This window comes from Ursus americanus, chromosome 7 (genome assembly GCF_024610735.1).
Source record: "Ursus americanus isolate L20-20 chromosome 7, mUrsAme1.1.p, whole genome shotgun sequence".
NCBI classification, from domain to species: domain Eukaryota; kingdom Metazoa; phylum Chordata; class Mammalia; order Carnivora; family Ursidae; genus Ursus; species Ursus americanus.
In genome coordinates, this window is record NC_142133.1 from 48,275,001 (window position 1) to 48,302,445 (window position 27,445).

Below are 27,445 nucleotides of genomic sequence, written 5' to 3' on the forward strand. Positions count from 1 at the left end.
GGAGAAAGCCTAAAAAAAGGAATTTATACTTACTTTTAAAGTAAATTATTATGTAACTAATGAAATGATTAGAAATGCCAGCAAATGGAAACGTGCTTGAGGAAATTATAGAAATACATCTGTACTGTCATTAAAACTACATTATCGCTTGTGTGCAGATAAGGTAGGGAATAGATTTGTATGAATAAGGTGATATGTTGGGGATTGTGTAGGTGCAGTTCATACCTACTAGTGCTCAGCTCACATGATTTTAAGAAGATTGCCTATATCCGTTAATTCTACGGTTTTCTTTTTCTTGGCCTTTTCATCCTGATTATACGTAACATAAATGATTACTGGGGGAAAAAATGTTTTTCTAAGTATGCAGATTTGGTGAGGTGTGTATCTCCCACTTTGGTGAAAGTCAAGCTTGAGACAAGACTCAGAAGGAAGGGAAAGTGTGCTGGGAGCACATAGACAAAGGGCTGGAGCTGTCCCAGGTCATATGGAGAGTTGCCGTCTGTGGCGTGCATCTGCTCTTTCAGCGGGCGTGCGCTCCGCTGGCTGTATGCCGGGCAGTCCACCGCAGGTGGACGGGGACGTGTGGCCCCTTGAACTGTGTGATGTGTGGTTGGTGGGGGTACAAAAGGAGACTCCTTATAAAGCCTGATTGCTTTTTCGTTCTGCAGAAAACCCTTCAAAAGGATCATCCCTCATCATCTATGATATTATGAACGAATTAACAGGACAGAAGTTTTCCCCAAAGGACCCAGATGACGGTATGCATAGAAATTGCTTGTGTGAAACAAAGAGCCTACTTTCCTGATTGCCAGTTATTAGAGGCCTTATGATAGATAGGACAGGGTTTAATTTAGCTTACTTGCCTTATGGGTGATTATTCTGAAGAAGCCCAAATATGTGTGGCACGTTGCTGTGTTTCCTCTCCTAGAGTTTTTATTCCTTTAGGAATAACTTAGAGTTAATAATAAAACCTTAACAGTTTTATTGCTAGGATTTTTATTAATGCTGCTCATTTGAAAATATATTTTATCCATTATAACCAAAGACTTTGTGAACTTTGATTTTCAGATATGTTTTTTCAGTCAGCCATGAAAGCTGTAAGTACTATTTCTTGTTTAACTTTTGTCTTTTTCTTTTTATCCACTTAAATTCATTTATAACTGGGGTGGGGGGTGGGCTCCCCTGATTCTTCCACTTTCTCTTTTATGTCTTTGGTCCAAATTTTCTTTTTTTCTCTTAATCTTTATACTAATTTACATAGCATCCCTGACCTTTGTTTTTGTATACATTGTCTTTTAGCATATCCTATTCCCGAAGGATAATTGCTTTCCAAAAGTTCAGTGTGTATCCTTGCAGGTTTCCTTCTCTAGGTATTCACACACACACACAGGCAGACCAATTTCCACTGTATTTTGTTTGTTAAAAACAACGTATTTCACGGGATGGGGGGTGGACTACAGCTTACTTAACTTTTCCGCTGTGAGTGCGTTTTGGTGTTCCTTCATGGAGGTGTGGGTTTTTTTTGGAAATGTAGTGATGCTGAAATGAGCATTCCATCTGTCTTTTATGCACATCATGACCAAGCGTTTTCATAGGATTGATTTCTGAAGGTACAATCACAGGATCAAAATCATTTTGTTTTAAATTTCACAGAACTTGGGGTTTGCTTCCCCCCCCCCCCCAATCATACAGCTCATTTGCTATCAACCAGTAAATCAGCATGAGTATTTCCACAAGTAACTGTCTTTTTAATGTAATGAGCCACTGTTTGGCTGATAAATCTGAGTGATGCTTACTACTTGCATATTTTCAGTGCTCATTTCTCAGAGATCTAGAACTTGCTTATCAAGTACATGGCCTTTTAAACACTGGGGACAACTGGAAATTCATTGGACCAGATCATCGGCGTAATTTCTATTAGTAAGTGTGTTGGAAATGTATCCTTTTGCATTATTGGAGCCTCTTTAAGCAACCCATTAATTCTGCAGGTGGGAGACTTGGTAGCCCTCCTGCGTCACATTTGCGGGCAGCATGCCCCTAACTAATGGTACATGTTAATTGAACACTTGGCAATTCAAGCAGTGGTAAAACCGATTTGCCAGACTGAGATGTCGAAAGTGTATCGTTTAGACTATTTTTCTTTGTAACGCTTTGAATCTACCTATTTTTTTCCTCTAGGCCCTATTTTATATTTTTGAATGTATAGTAGGGTGGGTCCCTGATGATTTCAACACAGCTTTTTTTTTTTTTTTTTTTTTTTTTAGTTTTAAGATTTTATTTGAGAGAGAACAGCAGGGGGAGGGGGAGGGAAAATGAGGGAGTCCGACGCGGGGCTTGATCCCAGGAACCCGAGATCATGACCTGAGCCGAAGGAGGATGCTTAACCAACTGAGACGCCCAAGCGCCCCAGCCTCTTGTTTTTAAAATTGAAGATACAGAGATGAAGCGTAAAGAGACTCCTTAAATGAGTTTGATTTGAGGTAGATAAAAAAGTAGTTAAGGAGACAGCCTGTTAATAGGCAAATAGGCATGTGACAGTTGTCTTGCGTGTCCATATCCTTGCTTCCCATTGCATGCTTTTAAAATGAATGTGGTAGTCACTGTCCGCTCCCCACGAGCTGAGCGCACGGAGGCGGCAGTCGTGAACGGCCGGTTGTGGATGAGAGGGTATTACTTGGGAAGTCCGGAGAGCGCAGTTCGCACCTCCTAGGTCGAGCATTGGCCCGTGTAACTTGACATTGTTTGTAACTTATAAATTGATTTTGAATTCTGTGTAACATATCATCATATAGCCGTGCTGTCATTTAATCATTCATTTGTTAGGGATCTGAGACTGAACCTACCTTTTCTCTTCGTTACAGTTCCAAGTTCTTCAGTTTGGTTTGTCTAATGGAACAAATCGATGTCACCTTGAAGTGGTACAAGGACCTGATACCTTCAGTAAGATGATTCATAACTTATCGTAGATGTGCTCGTGGTGTATCTGCTAATGCTTTAAAAATATATTTGTATTTCTCATAATCAGGTATTCTTTCCCCGTTCCCAAACTTTGATAGACCTTCTCCAAGCATTGGATGTGGCTAACCGGCTAGAAGTGATTCCTCAAATATGGAAAGGTTGGTTTCAGCTTGTATGTTCAGGCCCATCTCACTTCATCACTTCATTGTCCTACACTTTGATTAACAAACGTGTTAACATTTTTAGGGATGGAAATTTCCAGTTTTCACTAAATTGAATATGTTAGGGTCTGCTTCATGGTTGCTGGCTCACATTGCATATTGGATTGCATGAGTAAAAATGCATTGAAAGTGACCTAAGTAAGTTTCTTTGTGACAGGAAAAGGTAGAGTTTTGTGCATTTGTTGTGTGACATGACAAAGGGAAGATCAGTGCTAATTACGTGGCACACCCTAAATCAAAATTCAGGTCTCCACCCACAAAGCCTTTGGTGTTCCTCCATATCATTCCGTGGTCCTTGCGACTCAGTCGTTAACCAGGCAGTGATGCTGATGTTTCTAAGAAATAGGCATGATCGTGGGTTTCCGTGTAATCTGGCTGCAGAAGATGCTGTGTCTCTTGTACCAGGTGACTGATCGCAGCTTGAGTTTCTGTCAGCTTCAGGTTTCCATGTCTGAACACTGGGAGGATAGCCCTGACCTATTTTACAAGATCGCTCTAGTGATTGTTAACATAAAAGATTGGTGACAGTTACCAAGCGCTATAAAACGGTGTCCGGCCACACGGAGCCGGTAGCTGCTCGAGAGTAGTGCACGTGCTCCGCTCCTTCATCCCTTCTTACGTGGGTTATCCTGCTGGTTTCCTGGAGTCCTGGAATAAACCGTGTCAGCAGCGGACTCTCACCCACCAGGAACGGTGATGGTGGATGAAGGTCAGCCAGAGAGTTTTGGTTTTACATGACAGTGATCACCTCTCACTATGTTCTTTTTCTGTTTCAAGACAGTAAAGAATATGGTCACACTTTTCACAATGTCCTGAAGGAAGAGATTCTGATGCTCATGGCAAGGGATAAGCACTCACCAGAGGTAGGGTTGTATCCAAAATTCGAGTTGCATTACAGTGATTAGATGTATACTAACCAGTGTATTCTCTAACATTGTGGACCCCGTAAGGGTAATTTCCTTGGTTTCATCTAGGGAAACATGGAGAATTCTGCCACCTAAACTCAGATTTAAATTCTACATCTAAACTTACCCGGCCATTAGCAGAATCCCATTTCTAAAGTCACTTTCATTCCTGTTTGTTTCTGTCTTGACAGTAGTAGCTTTTTGAAAAAATTACCATCTAAAAAGAAAACCCAGATGTGGCCAGCTTGCAATTTGTTTGCCCCGGCGTAGGCAGGGCACGTTCTTCTCTCCTTATTGCTTGTGTACTACACGTGATGGGCTTAAATGGTACAGCGCGTAGCTCAAGCATGTCAGTGCTTCTGTGGAGTCTCCTGAACTTAGGTTCTCCTAAAACCAGCGAGGCAGCTCTGCTGACTCTCCGAGCCTCTCAGCTTCAGGTGGCCTTTGCTGACTGTGCTGCAGACATCAAATCCACTTACGAGAGCCAGGATGGCAGACAGACTGCTCCTGAGTGGCCAGCCAACTCTCTGAACTACGTAGCTGTCCTCTTTTTAAGGGCTGGGAGAACCCAGGAAGCCTGGTGAGTACAAAACCACAAGTGTAAATTAGAGGCATTTGTACTTGGATCTCAGAACATTTTCCCTGGTCACTAGTTTTCTAATTTGTATGATGTGTAATCAGAAAAATGGGCTTTCTCTGGGACTGCAAATACCGACTGAAAAGGAAACTTTAGGAAGACCAATATAGTATATACATAGTATTTAAGAGAGGACATGGTTTAATGGGCTAATTATTACTGTTTCTCGTCTATTTTCTGTTTCCGTGGGCAAGCAGTCACTCGTCTGTCCACATAAATAGAATGATCAAAGAGTCTTATTTTTTTTTTTTTAAAAGATTTTATTTATTTATTCGACAGAGAGAGACAGCCAGCGAGAGAGGGAACACAAGCAGGGGGAGTGGGAGAGGAAGAAGCAGGCTCATAGCGGAGGAGCCTGATGTGGGACTCGATCCCGGAACGCCGGGATCACGCCCCGAGCTGAAGGCAGACGATTAACCGCTGTGCCACCCAGGCGCCCCAAAGAGTCTTAATTTTGGAAATGTTTTGGGCATTTGGCTTATCCAAGTATTTCACTTGTGCACTTGGACTTCTAGAAACTGACATTTACACACACAACCATCTTTGGTTTGTGTCACTATATACCAGTTAGGTGATTTCTTCAGCACTTCATTCACATACATTATAATTCTTCGTGTTTATGAATGGAGACATACATGCATTCCTTTCTCCAAAAGCAGAAAAGTCAACAAAAGAATACTTTGTAGTAGTCATCCTTGTTAGGTGGTTTTGCTGTATTTTGTTCAGAAAGTTGGGTACTTGTATATGGCTTTTTTCAACACAAGAAAGTAACTTAATTTGAACGTAGGGTTGTCATCCCAAAATGTGGCTGTTCACTGTCTTCAGGAAAAGCTGGTGAATGAAGGCTTTGCTGCCTACACTGGTCTTAGTGTGAATCACACCCACGACCTACACTGCTGGTGACCAACCTTTGGTGCTCAAATTTGTTAACTCAGGTTGACACACACTTGTTATGAAACAGGCTGTGATGATTGGCGCAGGGGTACGGACCTCAGCTGAATCGTGGGAGCTGAGTGTATGTGTTTCGCCTTGTCTTGCGTGTGGCAGGATGCTGGTGAGCACTTACATGAGACCGATGCCTTAATCTGAGCCTGTTGTTCCCAACCTAATTCTAGGACACTGATCTCGTCCTGGGATTGTAAGAGAGGAAAGAGATCACACTCTGTTAGTAGCATCCTTCTCTTTCAGCTGCCCACAGGGTGTATTCCGTCCCTGGGAGGACTGAAGGGATCCTCTAGAAGAGGATATACCCCCAGTAATTCTCAACACTGGCAACAAATCAGACTTGCCTGTGAAACTTGAAATGCACGAATGTGACGTTTGGGAGGAGGGAGTTGAAGCGCCTGAGGTGATTTAGATGTCAGCAGGCCTGGGAGCCAGTGGAGCTCACACAGTAGGTGTCTTCAGACTTGCAGTGGGAGAATAGCTACGATCATCTGCTCACCTTCTGTGCTATTTGTATTCGTAATCTTTCTCGTATCTCATCTTGTGAACAGGAAAATGCTGGGGCTTTTCAAGAAGCATAATAAGATCCCTGGGTAAGTTGAAGTTACAGGCCTCCCTGGGTGCATCTCGGAATTAGCTGCATGGTCTTAACTCTTACCATGGGGTGACTGGAATTTCTTCACATACCTCAGTCCCAGTGATTGAGCACCCTTCTGCTCAAGCCAGCGGACAGTTGCTTCCCCCAGCTAGGGCATCCTGAAGCAAGCACTGTTTCAAATCTGTGCCTATTGATTGCAACACCCTGGGGATACACTGAGCAGATCCTTAATGAAGGCATACTGAACCGGTGTTCGTTATCTCTTTGGATCTTCCTGGGGGCGCCTGGGTGGCTCAGTTGGTTAAGTGTCTGCCTTCAGCTCAGATCATTGTCCCGGGGCGCTGAGGCCCCTCCTCAGCAGGAAATCTGCTTTTCCCTCTGCCCATGCCCCCACTCGTGTTCCTAGCTCTCTCTGATGAATAAATTTTTTAAAATCTTAAAAAAAATAATAAAGTTAGTCTTCATGTGACTTTACCTCCAAAGCTACTGTTGAGGATTTCATGACTCAGCTTTATAGAATGGTAGATTTTACTTCACATATAAATCTTTGAGGGGGTTTAGGGCTTTAGTTTGGGGAATGTTGACGTTTTGCCTTTCTTTTACAGAAATGAGTTGCTGAATGAATTTATGGACAGTGCAAAAGCATCCAACAGCCCTGCCCAGGCCATTGAGATAGTGAAGCTGGCGAGTGCCTTCAGCTTGCCTATTTGTGAAAGCCTCACCCAGAGAGTGATGGCTGACTTTGCAATCAACCAGGAACAAAAGTGAGTCCTGCATTGATAAAGTGATAAAAATGGAGCAGACCATTTGTCCATCTACCCATTCAATGTTTATAGCTTTCTGTCTGCAGCTAGAGTCCCCTCCACGCCTGAAATGTAGTGTAACCCTCCAGTTTATTTTCCTTACAGGGAAGCCCTGGGAAATCTAACTTCATTGACGAGTGATAGCGACACTGACAGCGACAGTGACATCAATGAAGGCAAATAAAAGTGGGTGAATCAGCAGCTGTGGCCTAGCACAGCTGCTGTAATTACACTTGAGAACTGACCTCTCTGTTCAGCCATATTGTGAAGAAAACGAGAATTCAGACTTGAACTTCGAAGAAAAATAGATACATTAAATTCCTAATTTGATACTTCCTAAGCCACCCATTCAGGGTTGACCATTTAAACAGAAGCATTTCATTTTCTTGGACACGGATTGTGGGGACACAGCTGGTTTCAGCAAAGCTCTGCGTACCTGCAGTGTTTGGCCGACTTCACACTGCTGTCCAGTGTGGTTTGCCCTTCCCCTGTCGTGGACTTGACCTTCATTGGCTGATGCTGTGCTGCTGTTGCTTCCTCAGTCTTCAAGAAGGTGGCTAAAGGAGGTTTGCGTACATATCTCTATTGATACTAGATCAGTAGCCCAACTTCAGGGATATTTTAGAGGTGAGAAATTTGCCATTGTCGTTTAATCATCTCTAAGGGGCACAGGGTTTAGGTTGCACGTATGGGAAAACGAAAGCTATAAATAAACACTATAGTTAATGTGCATTTGTACGCATTTCCATTACTTTACCCAGCCTTTGTTCCCCCCCGCCCCCAGCCCTGGGACTTGCACAGAAGTGCTTTGCCTTCCTTGCTTCCCCTTTGCGCGCCAGCACGTTAGCTGCGCTCTGCGGAGAGTGGTCTCAGGTGAGGGCTGCTGGGCGCCTGGGTGGCTCCAGTTAAGCACTGCCTTTGGCTCAGGAACCCCGCATCCGGCTCCCTGCTCAGCGGGAGTCTGCTTCTCCCTCTGCTCCTCCCCCTGCCTGTGCGCTCGCTCACTCACTCTCAGTCACATAAAATCTAAAATATAAAAAAATAAAGAGAGGGCTGCTAACCAAGAACGCATACAACTACGTCTGGCGTTTCTCTTCACTGAAATCAGACTGAAAGCGAACAGCAACCTGCGTGGATCACAGGAGCATTCTTACCCTTCCCAGGGCTTCCACAGGCTGCTCTGCTCATACCTGGTCCCAGATTACTGAGGGACCCCAGGAGTTCCCCACAGACGAACAGCTTTGTCCTTACCCTGCCAGGGTTGCCACCGATGGGCTACTGTATCGGACCATGGTCCGTTACGTGTCTGTTCCAGCTCCACTTTCTGTTGTGTCTCTCTAGGCCTGGACCCAGCCGCACAGCTTCAAAAACCTAAGTATTGGTTCATGTTTTCTCCCAGATCGCCGGTTTGAGACCTCTAACTGAAGGACAAGGGGGGCAGGGAAATGACAGTACTGAGCTGCTTGAGCACTTGCCTGCATCACTCCCCGACACAAGGACGCAAATGAACAAAAGGACGGTTAAGGCAGATGAGCCTTCGATCTTGGTTTATAACTTCCAGGGAGAACCTGGCTTCCTGGAAGTTTCTGTTCACTCTGCTCCTTCCCATCTCACCTACAGATGCCTGGCTCTCGTCTTGGCCACGTACTCACTGTAATCTTTATAAATGTGGTACAGTTCTCCCCTTTCCAGGCCCCAGCTGAACCCTCACCTTAGTGCTTAGCAGCTACAGAACTGACATCATCAAAATTCATAGTGGATTTCCATGTAATTCAGTTGTTTTAACTACTGTAGTTACTCCACACAGCCACTCTAAGCAAGTAACTTGCTTCAGAGTTTCAGAAAATTGGCCCTACAGGATTGGTCTCCATTTTCTCATTTTTGTTTTTAAAGATTTTCTTTTTAATCTCTACACCCAACGTGGGCCTCGAACTTAACCCTGAGATCGAGTCGAATGCTCTACCAACTGAGCCAGCCAGGTGCCCCTCCATTCTCTCATTTCAAATGTTTATTCACTGACAAATGAAATACCAGCCTCTAATAGGAAAAGACGTTCTGTTTCTTCATGCCAAAGTCAATAACCTATCAGTCTTTGCTTTTGGTCCCTGGCTCTTCCCTCAATTTGCTGTCATCTTCCTCACAAATGTCTCTAAAATAACTCAAGTCCTGCATGCCTAAAAGGCATTTACTAGAATGAGTGGCTTCTTGGTCATGGACTAGAACTCCTCATTTTTAAGACCATTCTTAATAGGTCTTAACATTTCATTTACAACATTTTAAACAAAATGGTATGAGGAGAAAGATTCGAGTTCTAAACTGATCCAATTAGGACCAGAATCAAATTTCGAAAAGCTTTGAAGCGTTAATGGCATATAAAGCGACCATGTTAAAATAATCCAAAAACAGCCTTCTGGAAATTGGGAACTGAGGGCAGTGTAATTATGTTTTCAGTAACTTACCAAAAAGAAACAGGAGAAACCAGAGCATCAGAAGAACAAATTGTGGAGTCGGGACCCATGGAATGGGAAGGGTCAAGGGAGTAGTCTTGCTACATGTGAATAAACTTTTTCAATGTGCCTCAGATCACCAGTGTGTGGAAATGAGCAACTAGCAGATTTGAGGTTCAATAGAACAGTTGAGGACTCTAGCAATAAAATGTACTGACACTGGCCTTTAAACCGTAGGATCTGAAGACAAATTTTGTGGGTGATGATTAGAATATGGAAATGGATTAGAAAAGTGTATCACATGCAATAAAGCTGTGATACGTTTTCCAGTGCAATAGATATATGCATATAGATACAAATGTGTATCTGGTCAGGACGAAAATTCTTTTCCTGACAATGGAGTTTAAAAACACTGAAATAGGACATGCTCAGAGACAGCAGTCACTGGAGCAAGGCTGGTCAGGGCAAGTTTATGGGGTCATTTAGATCAGATCTTTAGAGCAGAGTGAGGTTTACCAGAGAAAAGGATTTGCTTTGGTTAATACAAGGCAATATGCGAATGGAATGACGGAAATGTAAGGTACACAGGGTCTGGGCAGTGAAGGAGCACCCAGGCTGGCCCGGGAAGCAGCCTAACCTGTCAAAACGCTGTCCATCCAATCCGCACAGCCACGGACTGAGAATTCAGGACTGCAGATGAAGCCCAAGCACAGTTTACAGAGCTCAGCAGGATTTCAGACTCTTGAAAACTAAGACTGTCCAAGAGGAATACAGGTTATGAGAATTTATTCCCAGGGAAACCTAAACTTTGCCACCAATACCAGTGGAATTTGTTCCTACGACCTCTGCTGGCTCGTGCCTCCTAATCCCTCTAGAACCCCTTCCTCTTCCTGAAGACCCCAGGGCAGTGTCCATACAGCTAGCGGAATTAACAAGCCAGTGCAACCTCATGACCTCCCCATGTTTTGGAAAACGACAGCGTAGCCAGTTACCCTCTTCCTCTTCAGTGCTCGCCCTTTCTTGCACCCTCCTGCTGGCCTCAGGGTCCCTAAATACCTCAGGGGGATGGCAACGGGGGCGGGGGGTTCAGCTTTGGTTTGGGGTAATGGTGATCACTGGACCTGATGAAGAGTGATTTGCCTGATACTGAATCCTTTTTATTTCCCATTTATGTTAAATTATCTGTTCTTCTGCACTGAGTTCAAGCAAGTTACTTTAAAACTGGTGGGACAACTCACTGGGGACTTGGAGGCTGCTTCTATCCAGAACCTGTTAAGAAAGAGCAGAGGGTTTAAGTTAATACTAAGGAAAAAAAAGACTACGTGCCTTAAAAAAGACTTTCTAAAACTGCATTTTAGATACGTTGATTTTGAATCATTAGAAAAGATCAGATTTTAGGCATGAGTTTAAAATGCTGAGGAACACTTCCTACAGCACTCAAGAGGGCGGTAATAAGGTAACCCAGTTTAAGGCTAAAATAGAAATAATGCTTTGCTTCACATGATCAAGTCAGAAGCGGCAGAGATGTAACTTACAGTGAAAGTAAAAAGCTGCTGGAGTGAAGCTGCCTGGCTCTAACTGCCCAGGGGTATACTCATCTTCCCCCAAACTTGCCCCTTTGGATTCCATCTTGCCTTCAAGGAGAACTGAGAAGCAAAGTAAAGGCCCTTTTCACTTGAAGCGTTGCTGAGTATCTCAGGAAGATGGGAGTCCTACTAGGCATGAGAATCAAGGCCTCACCAAGCATCCCCTTTCAACATCATCCCGTTTTCCAATATGCAACAGAGGTAAGGAGGTTTGTTAATGGAACCACTAAAACTTGAAGGCCAGTGGTCTTCGTTATTTTGATTTACGGAACTAAAATAAAGCATTCAGTATTGCTTGCTTCTTACGAGCTCAGATAATCACATCTGATGAGAGTTATTTCCAAGCTCCTAGAGAAATCTGGATTTCCTTATAATTGGTAATATTTTACATGCTACTTAAGTAAAACAAATTCCAAGCACCTTTACTGTAACAAACAGGTAAGTAGCTTTGCAAGTTAATGTATTTTGCAATTCCATGCCATTCCAAAGGGGAAGAAATGCTGAATTTAGAAAAGCCTCATCATCTTCTGGTAAAAATAGCCCACTCTAACTGCAGAAATTAAGGACATGACACAAGGCATGTGTTCCATCAGAGACATTACATGTATTTTGTTGATTCAAGAATCTACTCAGGAGGAACATAAGGAGTATTAGCAATAACCACCAAGGTCAAAACAGGACCAAAAGATCCCCAAATGGCAAGTGCCACGCAAACCTATGGAACAATCCAAATTCAGGGTATGGCACACACTTGCAGAAACATAAAATAGCATTCTGAGTCTCTCCTCCGGGATTTGCAGATACTTTGGCTCAGATAAAAGTGCCTCCTCAGTCTCTTCGTGAACACACAAAACCCAACAAAAAAAATTATGGAAAAAATTTTGACATTTTCATGGAATAAAAAAGAAAAATCAAAGGAAGGAATTTGTTAATGTTTACCCAATATGGCAATTGTCCTAACCTTCAGAGACGTGAACTAAAAAAATTCTCTGGGTTTTATGGCAGTCCAGTTTAAATATACCACAGAATTATTCAATCCCGTTAAGTTTCCAGCCTCACTTCAATGAAGAGATTCAGTCCAAGTACCAGAAAGGAGCAAGGTCAATTACCAGTGTTACAGAACTGAGAGCTGTGACCTGTTTTGAGGGCTGCTGAATTAATTTGTGGGTAAAAAAAGAAACTTTTTTTTTTTTAAATGAAACAGACCAGAAAACAGTACATCACAAGTAGAAAGGGGCTAGCAGTGGTTTGAAAAAACTGTTTTATGTATGCACACAGGTGTGTATATATACTGGGACCCAATATAAAATGTAAACTTTTCCTGTGGTGGCAATTTTAGAAGCTTTGGATAGATACCACTTCTAGTGCTTTTTAATCACTAGAATGCTGTACCTCCCATTATAACTATTTTGGCATTGTGCCTTGTACGTCACTCTTGAATTTGACCAGTAGGAATCAGTTCACCAGAAACTTCAAAGCCAAAAACAGACCTTGCACTTCTGGAACCCAATTCATGACCTGGAAACTCAGTGCCCAGGAACTTCTGGCTTCTGTTGCCACTTCTCAAGGAAATTGTCTATGCACAACAAACTACAAATGGTACTTTTTGAAAAGGGATAAGCTACTCAGTTTTCATCTTTTTGTTTTATTCAGTTTGCTCCAAGGGCAAAATCAATAGTCACAGGGATCACAAACATTATTTTGACTGGCTCACGAGCCCGATCAGTAAAACCTGAAAAACAGAAAATGTTACACAAGTTGCAAAGAAAATACTCCTGGAGTTCACTGACATGATAGCAAGTGGAAATAATATAAATGCAACAGGTGTTAACATTTAGAACAGTACTTGTAACCTGCTCCTTTCTAGACAATTCTGGGACCCTGTTGCAAACCCTTCATAGATCACTGCTGATTCCCTTTCACATAAAGTATGACTTTACAAAACTCGTCCTAGACCTTACTCTTGCTGCACTTGAGTGGTTCCTATTCCTACGGCGCTGGCGTATGCCGTCAGGATCTCCACTATCTGTTTAGTTTCTAGGGTCATTCGGGCTTCCTTCAGCCAGTCCTGTGCCACTCGTCTGGACTCCCCTTTCAGCTGATTGACAAACTTTGCTGCCAGCTCCAGATCACCATGCTCAATGCAATAGGAGGCATAGGACAGTAACTTAAAAGTGTTTATATCCTCCGGGCTGAGCTCCGCGGGCGGCTTCAGTTGCTGAGGCGGGAATAAGAGCAAGGACTGCAAGTAGGAGAGGAAGTACTGGTATAAGCTATTTCTGGTTTCATCAATCATTGCTACCCTTCGGGCCAGTTTTTGAACAGCATAGAAACGGGCTCTAAGGGTCTCTTCGCTGTACACCCCACGGGTCAGGGACTCTGGAGGGAGAGCCGCGGTTAGAGCCTGGGCAAATTCACTATCGGCGCAGCTGACTCTGATGGCCTCGACCGCGCTCCCCAGCGGCACGGTGGGCAGCTCTGTGGACGCGGTCTTCATGCTGTATTTGAGTGCCTCCACCGACAGCCACAGCTGGTGGGCTTTTCGGGCCTCCTCCTCAGCAACTGCGTGACCTAGCAAGAAAGAAAGAAGAAAAGGCAAAGAAAAACACTTTCCTCTCCATCTGACTACAACATGTCGTCTGGTGCCTCCAGCGATCTGACGCACCCTGCACCCTCAAAAGGCTAAAGCCACACATGTGAACGATGGGGCCAGAGAGAGCCCTCTTGCAACCCCACCGACCACCACTTCTGGTGTGTTCTTTCCTAAGAAGTTGGCCTCTTCGTGAGGCAACATGGCCAGCCTAACTTGATGAGCACTTTTTTTTTTAAGAGAGAGAGAGCAGGGGAGGGGCAGGGGAGGGGCAGGGGCAGAAGGAGGGAGAGAATCATGACCTGAGCTGAAATCAGGGTCGGACACTCCACTCACTGAGCCACCCAGGTGCCCCGATGAGGACTTGTTTTTAGTAAACCAAGGAGAAAACTGGAAGGATGTATGCGCACAAGCACAACCGAGTCTCTTTTCCCTCTCCTGTGACATCTAGGACAATACGTGGTATCTAATGCAGAGACATTTATTTTAGAATGTTTGAGAAAGAAACATATTTCAATTAGGCTATAAGTTATGTCAATGCCATCAGAAACTTCCTGCAAAGGAATGGAAGACTTCAAGTAAACTTAACGGACTACTGGATCTGGGAATTTCACGAGTTTATTTTTATACTTCTCTGACAGAGACGGCTCTATAACGCCCCTTTCCAAAACGCTCCACTTTACCATCATCCTCAGTGTCAGGACCTTCCCCTTTCAATGTGGCACATGGAAGCCTCAGAATAACTACTGTCCATGTGGTGGGCGGAATCAGCAAATCGCCACTTCCGAAACAGGACTGGAGACAGCTCAGCAAAGCCGGACAGCGAGCATGGGGGTAACCGGCCTTTGGCTCCTTTGGGTAACCTGCCTTGTAAATGGTGATTCCAGTCTATCACACACCAAGTAAAACTTCAAGTATTTAGATTTAATTTTTAGATTCTTTTTAATTTCCTCTCACAAACTTTCTATGTTCCAAACTTATCAAATCTGGGCTAATGTTCTCAGAAATGAATAAAATTTAATAGCATGACTTCAGCATCTTTCCGTCCTATTGCTGATGCATGTATCCCATTGTCCTCCTACCAAGAAATTATCCCAAGAAGTTGTACTGAATAAAATTGTAAGAGGATTGCAAGAGGCCCATGTGCTCACTCTGAACAGCCTGTTCGATTCCTCTCAGTCTGGCATAGGCAGTGTTTATATCCAGAGTAAAGTTGTCAACTTGCTCTTGACTGAGCCGACGAAACTGTAACTCTTGTTCAGCCAGTTTCTCAGACAGGTCCTGAAATAAAACATAAATAGTGTCCAGAAAACAGTGGTGCTCCCTCATCGCATGGCATTTATTGGGACACTACAGTCTTCCAGCAACTGCCATCTCCACAAGCAAAGAGGGCCTTTAAAATCTCCAAACATCTGTCATGAAACTCCTCCATTATGTGTAAAGTTTCAAAAATTTCCTAAAACTCAGAGCTGATGTATGTGGTTTTCTACAAATTTACTGACAGAACCTAGTATTAGAGGAAGCAGACCAGGAGGAGAAGAAAGCAAGCTATTAAAAAAGGTGAACATGCCAACTTCAGAAAATAACTGTACTGCCACCCCGACACAACAGATTAAATTGTATTTGATTTCCCTGATTCAAGAGCTTATATATTCATTTTTTTCTCAGAAAAATACCCATCAAATAAATTTAAAGTAAAATACCTTTTCATATTGGCATATATTTCAATTTTCTGGAAGATCTCCTTACGTGGAAAACCTCATTCTCTTCTTGTGAGACAAAATAAGTTAATATATTATAAACGGCTTGCTGAATAGAAATGAATTATGATTAAAGATATCCTGACCTGCTGTGATTTCCAAACTTAACCTCTCTGGGAAGTTTCCTCAGATGTAAAAATCTGAGCACTACCACACAATCCGTAGGCGTTTGTGCAGATAAAGCAGGAGTTACACGTGTCAAGTTATCATCTGCATTTCTGAACCCCCCTGTACCAACCCGCCCTAAAGCTCTGAAGGCTCCAAGTAACTAGGACACAGATACAAAAGGTATGTGACCAATAACACACAGGTGCATCTTTCTGTAAAAAGCAGCAGTGTCACAAACATACAACAGCCGCACTGCGCTACAGCTAGGTGCCATTACACTCTTCCCCACTCTTCCATAGCCTCAGAGGGAGTGACACCCAGAGCACATGAAAAGGAAACGAGAGACTGTTCATGTAAAGGGGAAGAGGAGGCTGAAGGGCAGCTGATGCTCTCCCCCAGGTCCTCACCTGTTCAAATTCATATTTCAGTTCCTGCTCTTGTACCCTCAGGACGTCGCGCAAGTGATCGGTGTGGGCAGCAGCCTGTCGGCGAAGCTGCGTTCTCATTTCATTCTCCATGGCATCTCTGACTTCCTCCACCTGTGAAACCACAGGAATCATTAGCTCTCAATTCTCCACATGTGCTTTTAGAGAAAGAGAAAGACTAGCAGCAAGGATGACAGCCGCTTCCAATCCTGAGCCGCTCGGACATGCCACGTATGTGGACACGTTCCTGACTTCTCTTACAACCATCAGAAAGCTGAACGTTAGAAAGTGACCCGAAAACAAAGTCACACAGCTATGGCAAAAAACAGACTTCAACCGGGGTCTCTCTGGCCCCCAGTTCTGTTTCTCCCATATCACCAGGCTGCACGTTATGCAAGGCGAACACTGTCACCTCCTGAATCACACACACCCGTGACAATTAACAAACCCCAACTCATAGAAAAAAATAACGACAAAGACTTGAGATCAAACACAGCTTCACCACAACCATCTGTGTGACCTATGAATAATAATGCCTATTATAAAGAACTATTACGAAAATTAATAAATATCTGGTAGTTACTTTACACAATTTCTTCTAAACAAAACTGCTCTGAAACTGCTTAATTAACATGAATTTAGATTCACAACACAGCCCAGATCTAACCAAAAATATGAAAAGCCTACCACGTCTCGCCTAACAATTGGCCATGGGTCATATTACAAATTATTTAACACTAATTACCTGGAATTCATAACTTACTTTTTCTCAGAAATAATAAAAGTAATGAATAAACCCACTCAGTCAGCGCATACATATTTATAAAGTGCCAATTCAGGGATCGGACAGTAAATCGGACATCTCAGACTGTGATACTTATTTTTAGAAAATAAATAAGGCAGTATGAGAGAAAGTAATACAGAGACTCTCCATTGAAAGAACAGGAAAAGCCTTGCGAAGAAGGTGACATCCAAGCTTAGAACTAAGGTTTAAAGAGAGGAAGCACAACAATGTACAAGGCGAGAAAATAGCCCAGGGCCGGGTAAGTAGTGAAGGTACAAATCTGTACCAAACAAAACACCAGGGCACCTGGCAAATACGGGCAATGAGGAAAGTAAGGGAAGTATGGCTCAGAGCAAACACGAATGAGATTAAGAGGCCTTTGTGGTATGGGTTAAGAATTTGCATTTTTTGGGGCGCCTGGGTGGCACAGCGGTTAAGCGTCTGCCTTCAGCTCAGGGCGTGATCCCGGCGTTATGGGATCGAGCCCCACATCAGGCTCCTCCGCTATGAGCCTGCTTCTTCCTCTCCCACTCCCCCTGCTTGTGTTCCCTCTCTCGCTGGCTGTCTCTATCTCTGTCGAATAAATAAATAAAATCTTTAAAAAAAAAAAAAAGAATTTGCATTTTTTATTAAATGCAGTGGGCCGTCAGTGCAAGGTTTTCAGCACCCTAGTGTCTGATCAGAATGGGCTGGGTTTTTTTTTTTTTTTTTTTAAGATTTTTAAAATTTATTTGACAGAGAGAGCACACACAAAATAGGGGGAGCAGCAGAGAGAGAGAGAGAGAGAAGCAGGCTCCCCGCCAAGCAGGGAGCCCGATGTGGGGCTTGATCCCAGCACCCCAGATCATGACCCAAGCCGAAGGCAGACACTCAACCGACTGAGCCACCTAGGCATCCCAGATCAGAATGGGTGTTAAAAGGACCAACTGCCATGTAAATAGACATAAAAAGATGGGTACGAACAGGGAAACTGGGGGCGCCTGGGTGGCACAGCTGGTTGAGCAGCCAACTCTTGGTTGGGCTCAGGTCATGACCTTAGGGTCCTGGGGTCAAGCCAAGCCTTGGGCTCTGTGCTCAGCAGGGAGTCTGCTTGAGGATTTTCTCTCTCCCTCTTTCCCTCCCCAAGCTTGCACTCTCCCCCACCTAATAAAAAAATAAATCTATTTTTTTTAAAAGGAAAAAAAGGAAAATAGGGAACCTGTTATGATAATCTGGACTTAGAGAAAGTGGACAAACTTGGGATTTACTTTGGAAGCAGAACTGATGTGTCAATGGACTGTACATGCAAGCTGACAGAGGAACAACTAAGCATGACTTCTGGCCTGAGCAACTGGGTAGATGTAGATTTAGAGAGAAACAAGCTGAGGGGATGGTAGACAGGCTGGGGAGTCAAGAAATTTGTTTTGAACAAGCTGAGTGTGAAACAACTACTGGAAAGCCAGCTAGAGACATCAAGTCAGCTGCTGGATGGGAGGAACCTGAAGGCGAGGCAGAGGCCAGAGCTAGCAACACAAATGTCCCCGTGATGGACGGATTTAACCTCCTAAGTCACAGGTCTGGCTAAGAGCACTTGGAGACAGTTTAGATGGACAGAAGGTTTCAGAACCAAGGCCAGTACATGCTCCTACTTGGGAGGCTGAGCAAAGAAGGGGGCAAAGGAGTGGCCAGCAAGGTGGAAGAAAGGCCAGGAGAGTGTAGTGTCCGGGAGCCTAGGGAAGAAAGAACTGCCCCGGGGCGGGAGCGCTCAACTGTGCAGCTGAGAAGACACGAAGGGCGGGTAAACACCCAGGTGCCCAAATCAACCTGCAGACACCCATTTAACATGTGACGTGCCCTGACAGAAGACTAAGGGAGCACACTCACCCATTCTTAACCAAAACACTGGCGGAGAAAAAGACACTCAGAATCCAACAGAGATTCATACCAAGGGCTTGTTACTTCCTTCCACTTCTGCATCTGCTCAACAGAAAAGAACTCTGCTACAACAATCCTTCCCTAGGAGTTCTGACTAGAACAAGGGCCAAAGCTCCATTCAGTGGTGGGTCGGCATGATTTACGTCTAATATTTTAAAGTCAATGACTGTTGATATTATCTCTAGAAGCAGCTATACAAGTGGATTCACATTAAATTTCTCATTTCCTCTACCTTTCTGTCCTGTTCGGCCTGTATCTCACTTCTGTGATGTTCTAGTGCTTTTGCCACTGCAGAGTCAAATGCCCGCTTTTCTTCTAGCTTTTGTTTTTCCAAGGCTAATGCAATGTGCTGCTTCTCTGTGGCTTTCTGCTCTGCTAGCTCTCTGTTTAGTTGGTCAATGCGGCGATGTGCATGAGCAATCAGGGAGTTCAGATCATCGGTAGACAGCTTGTCAGCTAAAGAGAAAATGACATTAAAATGTTAATGATTTCACCAAAATTATACATTTACAAAGTACTTACTTCAAGTCATAGTAATTTAATTTTAACGGCTATAAAGAAAGCGAAGGGCAGCTAACCCTTTGAAGCAGATTTAGATTCTCCACTGCTGTCAGAAATTCATAGCCTGTGTCCAACTAACTAAGGCATGTTCAATCCCAAGCAAAGTGTTTCAGGTAGGCCTTCAAGTATATAATCAGTTCTTTTCCAGGAACCCAAATTAGTACTTCCAATCTGAACTAAATATAAATAGACTTTATAACTCATTCTAATTTTGCCTCTAAAGACAGTTGACATATACACACTTCTATGTTTTCGTTCATGCATAACTGTGATTAGTCATAACGGGCATCCCAATACCCTTTTCTGTTAAATCTCAAATTCAGGTTCTCTGACTTTTCTCTAGTAAAAGTTTTTATACCTTTTCTTAAACAGATGGTGTTACCTAGGACAATAATCTGCAACCAGAGCAGTCCGTTAGAATCACTTGTCAAGCTTTTTAAAATACACATGCCCGAAGATTCTGATTTAGGCTTAAGCATGTTTTTTGTTTTCAAATCTTACATTCCAAAAGTATTCTGACACATTACTACAGGTTAAGAATTATAGCTTTAACAGCAAAATCCAGAGTGTGGGAAATACTACATAATAAATGACTCAATTCCACAATAAAAGAACTGAGAAGCAAAAAACAAAGTGGGGATAAGAGACTTACTGACCAAATTCAACGCGTGTAGCTCCTTTGGATACTGATTCAAATAAAACAACTAAAAAAACTCATTCTATAAAATGATTGGGGATAACTGAACACTAAATAGGCATGTGATAACATTAAGGAATTATTGTTTAAGGTGTGATAATGGTACAGTGATTTTTTTTTTTAACATATGGAAATTATTTACAACTGAAAAGGATACATGATATTTGGGATCTGATTCAATATAAGCTGGGAAAATAAATGACAAAAACTAGCCACGTGTTGGTAACAGCTGAAGTTGGGTGATGGATCCATGAGCTTATTATAGTTTTCTTCCTACTTTTTAATGTTTGAAATTTTACAAAATGAAACTTTGAAAAAATACACACACACACACATATATATATATCTACAGGTTTCCAATCACTTGGTGGAAAATTTTTGTTCCTGAGAGCACATGGATGCCCAAAATATCCAAATCAGATTTATCACATGCAACATAATTCTGTTATAAATTATTTAGATGACTTAGTATAAAAATCATAGGCAAATAAAAAGACTTCAGTATTTTAAGACACAAAAGCTCTTCAATTTAAAACACACAAAATTACTCACCTAGGTCAGAAATACCTACAAAGGAAAAGAAGAACAGTTTGAAAAAAAAAGAACATACATATTTCAGTTATTAATCATTAAAAAGGAATATCCAAAAAGAAACAGGGAGCCAGAAACCAGTAGTAGAAAAAGCATATTTTAATATTAGAAAGCAAAACAACAGAGTTTATTTCCTAAAACATAAAAGGACATAGAACAATATAAATCAAGGTAAATTCTAACATTATACAAAATAAGAGAGTCACTCATACTAAAAGTAGCTTTGGTTTCCAGGGGCTCATCTGTATTTTTGTTAAAGCAATCAACTTAGTTTTTACACAGAAACTATCATTCTCATTTACCCCCTGCCCCCCATTTACATCAGTTCATAGTGTATTTCACTAAGTCCCAGTCCGGACTCTGTTCTCAAATGCTTAAGAAATCAACACTCCATCACAAGCACCACGCTGACACAGTGACAGGAGCTGGGAACCACAGCCAGGCTCCTGCCTCTCAGCATGAGCTGTTGAACATCAAGCGCATGAACCTTGAACTCAAAATGTTCAAAGATAGGGATTTTTCACCCAAAATGTCACTAAAAGTCAACTACTTAATCTGGTATTAGACCAAAAAAACCAGGAATCTGTCCCAATGTTCCAGGAAAAATTGGAAAGATGAAGAAAATGAGACAATGTCAGTGTCAAAAAGGCACATAAATGACTATATATACTAACCCATAGCAAAAAGGAACTGTTTCCTGGAAATAAATCTACAAGCTGCACTTCATCTTCCCATCCTGGCAACACCCACTACGCTCCCCCTAAAGGCTCCCCCTTCCTCCCCCCACAGTGGTAACCACTATTTCTAAATATGGTGTTTCTCATTCATTTCGTTAGACTTTATAAATGTATGAATCCTGAAACAACACATTGTTTTGTTTTGCATGTTCTTAAGTTTCATGTAAGTGGTATCTTACTCTACGTATAATTTTGCAACTTTTTTTCTTAACATTTCTGTTTAAGAGCTATAGTTTGGTTCCTTTGTTTATACTGCCATATGGGAGGCACAGTTAGCAGTTTCTGATTTTTCTGCTCTTACAAATGCAAGTCCGCTATGAATATTTTTATAAGTCTCCTTGAGCACCTGTGTGTCTTCTTAAGAACATACCTAGAAGCTGACCAGTTGGATCGGGTAGTATATACATTCTGACCTAGGCCCAGAGAGGCCTAGAATACCAGTTCAGCTCCTACCTTCAGCTTCTAACAGACAGTAGCATTTAAAGAGTATTTTGAATGTGCTGAGACTGGTAATCTGTGTGACTGTTAGTACTCTCAGAGCACTTCAAGAAAATGTGACTATCCTCTGCAGTTACACTGTATAAAACAAAGTTAACAAAGTTCCCTGCAGTCTGAGCTATTTGCAAGTTGAAAGTCATACAGATGATGTCCTTCTCACTAATAAGTTTTCAACCACAATGTTGTCACAGAGCAATCCTGAGGCGTGCCTTAATTCATTACAAATATTTTTAAAGTACCAAAGGCTTTGAATAATTTTACATTTATATATAATATTCTAATAGATTTAAGGTTATAATGTCACTCTCACTTACTTGGATTCTAATTTTCTTTTCCCCCTGAGTAGCAGAGACCTGAATAGAACCATTGGTTCTGGAATCAAACACTGGCCGGAACTTGTGTCCACCATGACTAAAACCATGGAGCACTGTCACCTATCATGGCTATGACTGAAATAAAATGTGGAAAACACTGTACAGTCACCAAATGAGAGATGCATACCAGAGGGGTTTGGATTAGATGATTGGGGTTGAAGCAAATTTAGCTGACCAGTTATTAAAACACAAAAACAGGAAGTACCAACACTTCAGTTGTACTTACTCATCCCTTTCCATCCTGGCAAGACTTCTGGAGTAATACTGTCCAGTTCTCGTTTAAAGTCATCCCGGGCTTGGACCACCAGCTCGTGATACTGAGACACAACCTTAGCCTCAGACTGAGCTGCTTTGACCTAACAAATACAGGGGGTATGTGGTTAAAGTGAACAGAAATTACCATCACCATCCAAAAAAAAGAGAGAGAGAAATTATATTCATGTATTTATATGTTGGCTGGGGATATATAAATAATATATAAAGAGAAAGCTAAAGCTCAGAAAAAGGAACATAAGCCTTGTAATTCAGACAAGCCCTCTACCATCATACTATGCCCCAGTCCCTTTTTCTCTGGTCAGGAAACTACCCATATAGACTACATAAGTACAGACAGAAGATTTGCTACAAAATGAAAATTTTCATTTAATAGCCATTACCAAAAATATTACCTATTATAAAGAGTATTGACAATAATGAATAATCCACTTTGTGTCCAAGACAAGTTTTTAAAATTAGTAACAACTTCTACTCCTTGCAGGGGAAAGGGGGGAAAGAAAGGAATCTTATTGTTTTCCTGAATTCTTCAAATCCTTTGATGAGTGGATTGTATTTAAAAATTTTTAAATGTGGGGTGCCTGGGTGGCTCAGTTAAGCGTCTGCCTTCGGCTCAGGTCATGATCTCGGGGTCCTGGGATTGAGCCCCCCACTGGGCTCTCTACTCGGCGGCGAGTCTGCTTCTTCCTCTCCCTTTGTGATCTCTCTCTTTCACTGTCTCTCAAATAAATAATTTAAAATAAAAAAATTTTTAATGCTGTAAAAGACCTAACAAATGTACCTTTTGGACCACATTATCCAGATCAACTATCATGTTGTGAAGTTTCCCCTCTGCAGCAGTTATATGAGATTTGGCCCCAGGAACCTCTTCTTTCTTTGCATTTTCAATTACGCTCTTCATCTTCTCTAGCTCTTCTCTGGAAACCAATGAAGCAAAACAAAGATTTAGTATTATTCTTCATCAACTTTAGCGAAGAGCTTGATGTAAATACAGCATACAACTGTTAAGAGTCTATGAAAAAAATATAATTTGAAAAAAATTACTCAGTGTTTTTTCACAATAAATATAGGCAGAGAAGTTTGCCTAACAACTGAAAACAGGTTGGTCAGAAGCTAAATTTACTAGAGTGAACCACAGGAGGAGCATGGTGTATAGGGAAATACATACAGGCTTCAGAACCAGGCAAACCTGGATTCAACTCCCAGACCAGCCTCTCCTTTGTTGCTCACCCCTGTATGGGGATTAGAAGTAATTAATGAGAAGTTCCCAGCACAGTGCCTGCCACATCGAGCGCACTCAATAAATGGCAGCTTCTGCATGGATTAGGCTGATTCCCCTTCCAGAGCTTAAGGCAAGCAGAAGCAAGGGTGGAAGCCAAAGAGCTCACTGAGCAAATACAGCTGGGTCTCGAGGAGCCCTCATGATTCAGAATGTTTCACAAATGGGATGAACTGTGGCCTACCCACCACAAAACACAGAACTCAAGAGCCCCGACTCAAGGTTTAGTGATGTGAGCAGAAAACATCTTAAATCTCCTAAAAGATATGCTGGCTTGCATTAGAAGACTTCTCTTTCTCTTTGAGTAATAAATATTAAAAATGACAACAAAATTTTGAATGACAGTGATTCCAAAATAAGAGGCTGATGAGACCCTTTAGTCAATGTAGGAAATGTAGGTTTCCACCATCAGAGGCTGATTTTATACTTGGCTTACCGGATCCTAGTTTTAGCCGAATTCCAGGAATCAAGGTCAAGGTGGAATAAAACTAGACCTACTATTTACTAACTACTTTGATAGTTAAGAGATTGTGACATACTCTCAAAATTCTCATAAAACTGCCCAAACCACCCTTGAAAAATCTTGAAATTATGGCAGAATCTCAGTAAATCCGTAGAGATACATCACCTAAAAGAAAAACTGCTTTTTATACAAGATCCTTTATATAGGTTTCTTCCAAATTTACTTTGGCCTAATTATATTTTATTCCCCTGCTCTCTCCTTTTTCAACCTCTGTGTTCCTGATACCAATATAAACCAAGTAGAGGTGAAAGGAGGGAAGGGTTTCTCTGCCTCCTCCTTCTATACAGACAGTACAAAGAAAACCCAGCCCAAAGAAAGCCACCAGGAGGCCCTAATTACTTGTTAAAGTCCATGAGTAATTACTTGGCTTTGAGAAGGGCATCAGCAGCCTCATCGACTGCCTTTCTGCGTTCTTTCAATGCGCCCTCCACTGTGCGCCACTGAGCCGACTTCTTCTCACCTGCAATCTAAACAAAAGGTTTTATTTATGTAAACATGAATAACCGCTATTACAGTCATAGGATACACTCATGTGGCTACACTGAGAAACAAGGGCATTAAATTCAAAGGTAAAAACTTACATACGGCATTTCTTCAGAGTAGGGTCTCTTAATCTAAGGTTCATGGTTAGAACCAAAGTCCATGAACCCCATCAACACCCCCCTCAATACCAACCATCGAAACTGTAAAAGACTGTGTTCTAGCGCATGCAAGCATTTTCTAAGGAGAGGTAATATTTTTATTAAGATTATGAAACAGAAAAGGTTAATAAGAATAGTAACTTTATGAATTGTTTGATTATTCTTCAATAAAGCACCTATATTTAAAATTCTCTTAATTGCAGGTGTACCAAAATCAGTTTCAGGATAAGTAGAAAGTTTATACATTTGTACAGTCCTTACTCCTCCAAAACATTATAAAATGACCCTCTGTGATTGGTAAAGTGAAAATCAACTATTGTCAAACCCACCCCCCCGTCCTTGAGCTGAATTTTATAAAATGTTAATTTTATATAAATACAAAAGTCTTCCTTGAAAATCCTTATAGAGGTCCAAGGATAAACTGTTGTGTAGAACAGACACTAGATTCCCCTACTATCAAGCCAAGTCCAGGTGTTTCCAAACAATGCTTTGAGAAAGTAATTCTGTATGTATTGTAAGAACCTTTGTGCACCAGTTTTACTAGAAAGAACAGAAGCTGCAATCCATTTTTAACATTTCAAAACTTGTGTTCATTCATGTTTCTGATAATTCTGATAACAAGGCTAATATCCCCTAATCTAGCTAACCACTTCCATAAGATGTGCTACAGTTGTAAAATCTTGATTTCAACAGATTTATACTATCTAATACACATGCATTACATATTGTGCGCTCATTGGGAAGAGGAAATACCCTCTTCCGTAGCCTTTCACCAAAGCAATACCATTAACGTTTAAAGCTTCTGATCAGTGTCCTTCTCAAACATACCAGTCTACTTTGGTTTGAACCCAAATTCCTGATATCCTACAACTTAATATTTTGGTTATACAGGTGTGGGAAGGCTATTAAGTATTCTCTGTGTGGTTTCCACTTTCCTGACCGAACTCTGACTGAAATTTAAATTTTTTTTCTGGACACTGAATAAACCAGAATTTTCTTTAAGTTTTTTTAAAGGTCGTAATTTCTAGCTGTTTACATCAGAGCTCTAATTCACTTTTTTGTGATGTATGAGCGTAGGACTAAAACAATGTGAAGTGTGTTTAAATTTTGTAAAAAGCACACAGTTTTAGTGGCAAAGTAATTTTACTTATCACGCAAGATCCTGATCCCTGAGATTCACAGTTTATTTATTTTTACTCTTTAAATGACTTGGTGTCTAGATATATTTTTATACACTGAATGTAATTCTTAAAAAAATTTATTGGGGCGCCTGGGTGGCACAGCGGTTAAGCGTCTGCCTTCGGTTCAGGGCGTGATCCCGGCGTTATGGGATCGAGTCCCACATCAGGCTCTTCCACTATGAGCCTGCTTCTTCCTCTCCCACTCCCCCTGCTTGTGTTCCCTCTCTCGCTGGCTGTCTCTATCTCTGTCAACTAAATAAATAAAATCTTTAAAAAAAAAAAAATTTATTAAGTCCCAGTACTACCGTTTTAAATCAATAACTAAATTCTCTGATGTGCTCAATATAAGTTAAATAATAATCAACATAAGCATTTAAAATAACTGTTTTTGGGGCACCTGGGTGGCTCAGTCGGTTAAGCATCCGACTCTTGATGTCAGGGTCATGAGTTCAACCCCTGTGCTGGGCTCCACACCCAACAAACAAACAAATAAAAATAATAAAATAGCTGGTATCTGGAGGTACAAGGGAGTTCTTTTTTTTTTTTTTTTTTTTTTTTTTTTAGAGAGAGAAAGAATGTGAGAGGCGGGGTGGGGGGTGGGCACAGGCAGAGGGAAAGGGAGACTCTTAAACAGGCTGGCTCCATGCCCAGCTCAGAGCCAGAGGTGGGGCTCCATGCTGGATCTCGTGACCCTGAGATCCAGAGAAATCAAGAGAAAATGCTTAACCAACTGAGCCACCCAAGCATCCCTTGTATTATTTCTTATAACTGTGTGTCAATCTAAAAGTATCTTAAAAAGTTTATTTCAAAAAATGATTGGCAAAAAAAATTTTTAATTAAAATTAAAAAATTAAAGAAATTAAAAATGGTTGGCAATTTTAAAGCAAAAAAAATGAATGACAAATAATATTCAAGCACTATTAAGTTATGAAAGCAAATATGAACTAATTCTTGTACCATATCATTGTTGTGAGATAAAGCACTATATGAAACTCATTAAAAACAACATGTAAAGATTTTTCCTGCCTTGTTTATGAAAAAAACAATTACTCTAGATAGTCTTCACTTAGTAGGAGAAAGCCCGTATTAGAAGGAAGACACCAGTCTTAAATACTCCATGTCTGCCCATTCTTTGGCTCACCTCCGAATTGTCCATGGCTGCTTTCAGGATGTTGGAGTGCGCATTGACAGCCTGCACCGCAGCATTCTGAGCCAGAATGGCCTGTTGAGTGATGTGAGCAGCTTGGCTCAGAGCATCTTCTAAGGTCCTGGCCACAGCTGAAACACACAGAACAGTTAAAAAACAAATCCCTCCCTCCTAAATCACTTTATTGTAAACTTCCCTTCTTCTCCTGAGTCTTCCTTTGCATTTCCTCAAAAATGTAAAACACAAAAGCATACAGATTTAG

The 27,445-nt window shown here is 41.7% G+C and overlaps 2 protein-coding genes and 1 non-coding gene across 8 annotated transcripts in view; 2 read left to right on the forward strand and 1 right to left on the reverse strand.

The window, feature by feature from the left end:
- The window catches only part of PTCD3 (pentatricopeptide repeat domain 3), a 30,881-nt gene extending 21,231 nt beyond the window's left edge, over positions 1 to 9,650 (forward strand). For both annotated transcript variants that reach the window (XM_045808862.2, XM_045808863.2), the window contains 10 exons: positions 669 to 758; positions 1,069 to 1,097; positions 1,814 to 1,920; positions 2,862 to 2,940; positions 3,026 to 3,116; positions 3,957 to 4,042; positions 4,516 to 4,664; positions 6,218 to 6,259; positions 6,870 to 7,028; positions 7,173 to 9,650. In XM_045808862.2, coding sequence (XP_045664818.2) covers positions 669 to 758; positions 1,069 to 1,097; positions 1,814 to 1,920; positions 2,862 to 2,940; positions 3,026 to 3,116; positions 3,957 to 4,042; positions 4,516 to 4,664; positions 6,218 to 6,259; positions 6,870 to 7,028; positions 7,173 to 7,251 — 911 coding nt within the window. In that variant the 3' untranslated portion in view covers positions 7,252 to 9,650. The remainder of the gene's footprint in view (positions 1 to 668; positions 759 to 1,068; positions 1,098 to 1,813; positions 1,921 to 2,861; positions 2,941 to 3,025; positions 3,117 to 3,956; positions 4,043 to 4,515; positions 4,665 to 6,217; positions 6,260 to 6,869; positions 7,029 to 7,172) is intronic.
- LOC123799977 (small nucleolar RNA SNORD94) lies at positions 5,680 to 5,815 on the forward strand. The gene has a single exon (XR_006781781.1). It is a non-coding gene; the product is annotated as a small nucleolar RNA SNORD94 (small nucleolar RNA).
- A 3,075-nt stretch (positions 9,651 to 12,725) lies between the features above and the next one.
- Positions 12,726 to 27,445, reverse strand: part of IMMT (inner membrane mitochondrial protein) — a 41,215-nt gene continuing 26,495 nt past the window's right edge. For all 5 annotated transcript variants that reach the window (XM_087863644.1, XM_087863643.1, XM_045808861.2 and 2 more), the window contains 9 exons: positions 27,178 to 27,314; positions 24,578 to 24,681; positions 23,194 to 23,329; positions 22,366 to 22,495; positions 20,492 to 20,506; positions 18,914 to 19,137; positions 15,966 to 16,097; positions 14,842 to 14,971; positions 12,726 to 13,671 (listed from right to left, as the gene is read on the reverse strand). In XM_087863644.1, coding sequence (XP_087719770.1) covers positions 13,058 to 13,671; positions 14,842 to 14,971; positions 15,966 to 16,097; positions 18,914 to 19,137; positions 20,492 to 20,506; positions 22,366 to 22,495; positions 23,194 to 23,329; positions 24,578 to 24,681; positions 27,178 to 27,314 — 1,622 coding nt within the window. In that variant the 3' untranslated portion in view covers positions 12,726 to 13,057. The remainder of the gene's footprint in view (positions 13,672 to 14,841; positions 14,972 to 15,965; positions 16,098 to 18,913; positions 19,138 to 20,491; positions 20,507 to 22,365; positions 22,496 to 23,193; positions 23,330 to 24,577; positions 24,682 to 27,177; positions 27,315 to 27,445) is intronic.